Raw genomic sequence first — 7,678 nt, 5'->3', positions numbered from 1 at the left:
CTCTGCTTTTTCTGTGTAGCTGCCTTCACACAGTCTCTCCGCTGCTTTATAAACGAACGCCATAGAAAGCCATCACCTTGTAAATTGTGTAATGCGTTTTTGAACAGGTTTGATGCATGGAAGTGATCACTCGTACTGCGCTCAGTAAGTTCTCGTGAGCTGCTATCTTGTGTGATGTTTGCGATGTCTACGGCTTAATTTAATGTTATCTAAGACACGGTACTTAAAAGTTTCTGGCTGCACTCCGGTTGTAATATGACGAAGCTGCGCGAGCTCACTTTTGAGAATGCAAGTATAGTTGTCCAGGAGAAAAGCAATCTTGCCTGAAATCAATGGCATCGTTTTGTAGGGTCTGTCCTTGAGACTTATTACTTGTCATCGCGCAGCTGAGCCTTACAGGAAATTGGAGGTATCTGAATTGAAATGGGAGATTAGAGGGTATAAAGGTGAGGAATACATTGAGTGTGGAGAAACTCTAGAGACAGCGTGTGTATTAACTTGTGGATTTTTCTGTGAGTATTTGGTGGGAGTGTGATGAACTTGCCGAAGACGCCAAGTAGTCATGGACCTCAGCTCAGAGCTTAAATGAGGTAAATGGGAGGGGATATGATGACGTGACTCCCCCAACCGCGTTAACTGTCAATCCCCCACAAACACAGTCCCTCAGAATTTGCATAAGCACACCCCTTCACCTGCAATTTTAACTTAGTTATAAAGTGATCAAAACTCTCGTTTATATCCTGCGTCCTCTCATTAAACTTGTATCCCGCATTACCCGTGGGCATGAGAAACACCAGCGGCACCCTGTCTATTAACTTAATTTAAAGTTTAGGTTTACACCTTTCATTCCGAAGTAGCAGCACTCATTAATATGGTAGTATATGTCACTCGCTCGCTTCTTATTGTTTCACTGCCTTCTCAATTATATAATGCATGTTTTTATAATGCATGTTTTCTTCAGCGCATTTTGGAGCTCTTCCTAGTTTTCTACGTAGTGCGTTGACAGTCAGTTCACGTGATTACATGGGAAGCGTGATGATGTCACACGTAACTCCGCCCCTAGGAACTGGCTGAACTCCATTACAGTAAATGGAGAAAAATACCTTCCAGTTATGACCATTACGCGTAGAATTTCGAAATGAAACCTGCATATTATATATATATATACATATATATACATATATATATACATATACATATACACATATACATATATATACATATACAGTCACCGCCAGGGGGCACCCAGATGCCTGAGGAGCCCTGGCCCTCAGCACTTCTTCCCCCCAGCAATTCCGGGTATGGCGCAAGACCAGAGACACCCGGAATGCTTCAAGGTGCACGACCAGCACTTCACCACACCTGTTCACGCTCCATTCTTCCCTCACTCGTGAACAAGACCCCGAGATACTTGAACTCCTCCACTTGGGGCAGGATCTCTCCCCCAACCCTGAGAGGGCACTCCACCCTTTTCCGGCTGAGGACCATGCTCGGATTTGGAGGTGCTGATTCTCATCCCAGCCGCTTCACACTCAGCTGCGAACCGATCCAGAGAGAGCTGAAGATCACGGCCTGATGAAGCAAACAGGACAACATCATCTGCAAAAAGCAGTGACCCAATCCCGAGTCCACCAAACCGACCCCTTCAACACCCTGGTTGCGCTTAGAAATTCTGTCCATAAAAGTTATGAACAGAATCGGTGACAAAGGGCAGCCCTGGCGGAGTCCAACTCTCACTGGAAACGGGCTCGACTTACTACCGGCAATGCGGACCAAGCTCTGACACCGGTTGTACAGAGACCGAACAGCTCTTATCAGGGGTCCGTACCCCATACTCCCGAGCACCCCCACAGGATTCCCCGAGGGACATGGTCGAATGCCTTTTCCAAGTCCACAAAACACATGTAGACCGGTCGAGCAAACTCCCATGCACCCTCCAGGACTCTGCTAAGGGTGAAGAGCTGGTCCACTGTTCCGCGACCAGGGACTAAAACCACACTGTTCCTCCTGAATCCGAGGTTCACTATCCGACGGACCCTCCTCTCCAGAACCCCGAATAGACTTTTCCAGGGAGGCTGAGGAGTGTGATCCCTCTATAGTTGGAACACACCCTCCGGTTTTAAAGAGGGGGACCACCACCCCGGTCTGCCAATCCAGAGGCACTGTCCCGATGTCCATGCGATGTTGCAGAGACGTGTCAACCAAGACAGTCCTACAACATCCAGAGCCTTAAGGAACTCCGGGCGATCTCATCCACCCCGGGGCCCTGCCACCAAGGAGTTTTTTGACCACCTCGGTGACTTCAGTCCCAGAGATGGGAGAGCCCACCTCAGAGTCCCCAGGCTCTGCTTCCTCATTGGAAGGCATGTTAGTGGGATTGAGGAGGTCTTCAAGTACTCCTCCCACCGACCCACAACGCCCGAAGTGAGGTCAGCAGCGCACCATCCCCACCATATACGGTGTTGACACTGCACTGCTTCCCCCTCCTGAGACGCCGGACGGTGGACCAGAATCTCCTCGAAGCCGTCCAAAGTCGCTCTCCATGGCCTCTCCAAACTCCTCCCATGCCCGAAGTTTTGCCTCAGCAACAACCGGCCGCGTTCGCTTGGCCTGCCGGTACCTATCAGCTGCCTCCAGAGACCCACAGGACAAAAAGTCCTATAGGACTCCTTCTTCAGCTTGACGGCATCCCTCACCGCGGTGTCCACCAACGGGTTCGGGATTGCCGCCACGACAGGCACCACCACCTTGCGGCCACAGCTCCGTCAGCCGCCTCAACAATAGAGGCACGGAACATGGCCCATTCGACTCAATGTCCCCACCTCCCTCGGGACGGGTTGAAGTTCTGCCGGAGGTGGGAGTTGAAGCTACTTCTGACAGGGGACTCTGCCAGCCGTTCCCAGCAGACCCTCACAACACGCTTGGGCCTACCAGGTCTGACCGCATCTTCCCCACCATCGAAGCCAACTCACCACCAGGTGGTGATCAGTTGACAGCTCCGCCCCTCTCTTCACCCGAAAGTGTCCAAGACATATGGCGCAAGTCCACGACACACCACAAAGTCGATCATCGACCTGAGGCCTAGGGTGTCCTGGTGCCAAGTGCACATATGAACACCCTTATGCTTGAACATGGTGTTCGTTATGGACAATCCATGACGAGCACAGAAGTCCAATAACAAAACACCGCCGGGTTCAGATCGGGGCCATTCCTCCCAATCACGCCCTTCCAGGTCTCACTGTCATTGCCCACGTGAGCATTGAAGTCTCCCAGCAAAACGAGGGAATCCCCAGAAGGTATGCCCTCTAGCAACCCCTCCAGAGACTCCAAAAAGGGTGGATACTCCAAACTGCTGTTCGCATACGCACAAACAACAGTCAGGACCCTTCCCCACCCGGCGGAGGGAGGCCACCCTCTCGCCCACCGGGTAAACCCCAATGCACAGGCTCCAGTCGGGGCAATAAGTATGCCCACACCTGCTCGGCGCCTCTCACCGTGGGCAACTCCAGAGTGGTAGAGAGTCCAGCCCCTCTCAAGGAGATTGGTTCCAGAGTCCAAGCTGTGCGCCGAGGTGAGTCCGACTATATCTAGCCGAACCTCTCACCTCGCAAGACTAGCTCAGGCTCCTTCCCCTTCAGAGAGGTGACATTCCACGCCCCAAGAGCCAGTTTCTGTAGCCGAGGATCAGACCGCCAAGGTCCCCGCCTTCAGCCACCACCCTAACTCACACTGCACCCAACCTCCTTGACCCCTCCCATAGGTGGTGAGCCCATGGGGAGGAGGACCCACGTTACCTCTTCGGGCTGTGCCCGGCCGAGCCCCATGGGTGCAGGCCCGGCCACCAGGCGCTCGCCATCGAGCCCCACCTCCAGGCCTGGCTCCAAAGATTATTAAGGCTACAAACAACACATTTCATAGATAATGTCACAAAACTATAGAGATAATAAAAGGAAGAATCCTTAAACAAGGATTGAAAATATGCAATGTTACTCACAATGTAAGATTTATATAAGACAGACTTTTACACATACTTACAGCAAACATCTTCATAAGAAGCTCCTGCTGTTCTTTCTGAGCCTGATTTTTTGCTGTTTCATCAATCTCATAACCACTGGCTTCCAGAAAGTCTAAATGTTTGTGGAAAAGCACAGAGCGCCCAAACAGTTCCTAGAAATACAACATTACATATTTGTGAAAGTATTTAAAAACATTAAAAAAAGAGAAATTATTAGTTATAAAGTCACGCACTGTGTTTTAGTAAAGGCTGTCAGGGATGTCTACAAAGACATGCACAAAATTTGGCAACATTTTATAATAACTTTCAGTACTAAACAATTATAATGGATGAATAGTTTCGACAAAATATTTTCAACTACTTAATATATGATTTAAAAAGATGTAAAATAGGCATTACATAAAGTTTGTTAATGAAAGTTACTACAAAGTGTTGCCAACATATAAATGAACATTTATAACTATTTGAATTTATATGAACCAGTAGTCTGTTAAGCATTACATAATGTTGAGTAACTAATGAAAGTTATAAGAGTTTTATCTAAGATCTTATATCCCATTTTAGAAACACATTTGTAACTGCACATATTGCAGAATGTAATCCAAAATGCCTTACCTGCCTACTACGCAGTTTTTATTCTGTAACGACTGACAGCAATTTTATTATTAATTGAGAGTGTTTTTGTAATAATTTTCACCAATTTCTGAATAAGTAAATTTATCTCTTCATTACAATGTTTTGAACATCAATATTATATTATTTGGTTAATCCTTTTTATTAAACACCTGCTACTTGTTTGAAAAAAATTTAAAACAACTACGGGCTGCAGGGTGGCACAGTGGTAGCGCTACTGCTTCGCAGTAAGGAGACCTGGGTTTGCTTCCCGGGTACTCCCTGTGTGGAGTTTGCATGTTCTCCCCGTATCTGCAAAATAGTTATTGAATAAACTTGCATTCAGCTCACAAAGAAAAGTAATAAATATAATTTAAAGAAAAATAAACACAAAATTTAAAGCATCTGTTTAGTCATTACCTCCATCTGTCCTTTCTCTGTGGTAACCTGACAGTATGGCAAATTAAAAGGCAATATGGCAACAGCAGGACGGGGTAATGTGGGAGGGTAGCGAGAGCCTTTACAAGGAATGCACCTGTAAAACAGAAATTTTTGCATTAGCCAATAAATAAAATATTTTATATATAGACTTTACTGCTACTCAATTTCATTATAAATAATCTGAAATCTAAATAAGAGTAACTATTTCTATGTCATACTAAATGGCACTACCTGAGCTGTTGTGGGTTTTCATGTATGCCAACCACCCAGTAGTGGTCAGACTTTCCTTTGCAGTGCTCATTTGTATTACACACTGGTGTCCAAGTATTTCCCAATGACCTATTTAACATCCGCACAATTCCTTCTGAATCAACAGTAAATGGTGTGCCTGAAAGGACATAAATGATTAATTCTGTCATTCATCTGACATATTATATGTAAATGGAGTACAATTACATTTTCTGTTCTTAAAAGCTAAAAAGGCTTCATAGTATACTACATTACCACCAAGTACAGCAAAATGCATCTATTAAGTGTTATTTCAAATACTGATCATTAATTATATGCATGAGAAAGATAAAACCAATTACAAAAAAAATAAAAATTATTACAGTATACGGTATGCAATAAAATCTGTAATACACAATTTATAACCCAGCATTTCTTTCAACGTCATTCAGTAGAGAAATACATTCATTAACCCATAATAATATAATAAAATATCCACAAGTTCCATCCATTTATGATACTTTTTTCACAATAAAGGGGCAATGGGGCATCAATCTATCCTGATAACAAAACCCACAGGGCTGGAGCATAGTCATAACAATCCACAGAGAACCCACAATACCCCTATTATACAAATCAAGCCTTAGCAAAATATGTTCAAATATTATTCAAGGTAGTGGATGGAAATCAGAAGCCCCAACAAAAAAAATTACAACCTTTGAAAAAATGTTCATCTCAAGCTGAACAGAAGTATAGAAAGTACGCTGCACTAAAATTCTTTGACATTCAAACCACCTCCGGTAAATGTTTGAAAATAACAAATAGCAACATTATGTTAGAACAGTTATTTTTAAACCTGGGCCATGGGCACTTTAAACTAGAGTTTGCATGAGGTTTTAAAATACATTTAAATACTACTCAGAGGAAAAAATGGCTTTCCTATTTTAATGGGTATAGACATTAACCTTACAACCAATAAAATGACACAGTTTAAACAGTTCTGTATTGTGAGATTGATTGCTTGATTTTGTGGCGGACGGGACACCCCTTTGTCACTAGATCCGGGGGAGCAGCCATGGGAGCCACGGTACGTCCCTCGGAACCTTTGTTAACAGCCCCCTCGGGTTGCGTCGGGGCCACTTTCGTGGAACACCAGAGCTCATCTTGGTTGGGCTCTGTGGCCTTCGCCAGGGGGAGCTGCATAGGGCTACACAGCTTAACAAGCCCGTCTGGGCGGGAACACAGCCACACCTGGAAGTGCAGCCAGAAGGTCAACGAGCACCTGCAGCACTTCCGGGTGGGCTATAAGAGGAGCCTGCAGCCACTACTTGGGGTGCCAGAGTCGGGAGGAGGTGGACGAAGCTGCCCTGGGAGGAGTGGGAAGAAGAGTGTGATTTGGGGTGATTTTTATTTGTATTTTGGGACTGTGTTGTGCCTGTGGGGTTCATGGGGAAGACAGGCCCCACAGGTGAAGAAGAAAAATAAATCTTTTTGTTTATTTTGCCCGCGCCTCTGGTGTTCATCTGTGTCAGGTCGGCGCCAACCAAGTACCAATCTCACAATTTATACACATCTTCCCTTGGTGGCCACAGTTCTTACAAACACTGTTGCATGTCCAAAACAGAACAGTTTGCTTAAACAAAGCAATAGTTCTCAAAATGAGGCGTCAAGCAGCTCTGCAAAGAACAGCAGAGAATGACAAGACCAAGGTAAGCACAAAACAAAGTTTGATGCAATACACTTATTTTTGCAAAAATTCAAGATTTACCTGGACAGGACATGAGAATTACTGTATACAAATCCAGAGTGTGTTGTATGTTAAAAAGTGTTGGCTAATTAAAGTTTGAAGCAATCCAAACTGCAGCTGCTTTTGCAAGCTAAACATTTTATGTTGCAACCAAAATCACTGGATTATTTGTGGAGAAGACTTACTGAACTACAAGGACAAAAATGTATTCAGAAATGCATCCAAAGTCAATGAAAGGACACTGCATGCCTTCTTTGTTGTGGCCCACTGGACAAGCAGTACTGTTAAGCTTCATAACTTGGCCAAAAGATTTTTCTTGCCATGTACTAAATAAAATAGCTTTGATCAGGTTTGGCCGGTGTTAGAAAAAAAAATTAGCACCTACTGTATTTCACTATCAAATGTCACTATTATAAGGCATATGCAAAGCACAGCTGAAGACATGGCAAGCTTATTTATAGCAAAAGTCTAAACTAGCCTTTTCTGTGCCTTGCAAATTGATCATATAACAGACGTGTACAAAGCACAGCTGAGACTAATAGTCAGCTTAATGAAGACGTTTTATTTTATCAGACATTAGCTACGCATGCAACAGGAGAGAACATGTTTGAAAAGTTGAATTCATTAGTTTGTAA

The 7,678-nt window shown here is 44.6% G+C and overlaps 1 protein-coding gene across 1 annotated transcript in view; it reads right to left on the bottom strand.

The window, feature by feature from the left end:
* The window catches only part of wdhd1 (WD repeat and HMG-box DNA binding protein 1), an 87,061-nt gene that overhangs the window by 38,714 nt on the left and 40,669 nt on the right, over nt 1–7,678 (bottom strand). Inside the window, exons 16-18 of the mRNA XM_039741940.1 lie at nt 5,300–5,456; nt 5,048–5,162; nt 4,036–4,167 (exon numbers count right to left, since the gene is read on the bottom strand). Of these exons, the coding sequence (XP_039597874.1) occupies nt 4,036–4,167; nt 5,048–5,162; nt 5,300–5,456 (404 nt within the window). The remainder of the gene's footprint in view (nt 1–4,035; nt 4,168–5,047; nt 5,163–5,299; nt 5,457–7,678) is intronic.

Source organism: Polypterus senegalus, chromosome 18 (assembly GCF_016835505.1).
Source record: "Polypterus senegalus isolate Bchr_013 chromosome 18, ASM1683550v1, whole genome shotgun sequence".
In the NCBI taxonomy this organism is placed as follows: domain Eukaryota; kingdom Metazoa; phylum Chordata; class Cladistia; order Polypteriformes; family Polypteridae; genus Polypterus; species Polypterus senegalus.
The sequence above is the reverse complement of the archived record's forward strand: the minus strand, read 5'-3'. Positions and strand labels throughout refer to the sequence as shown.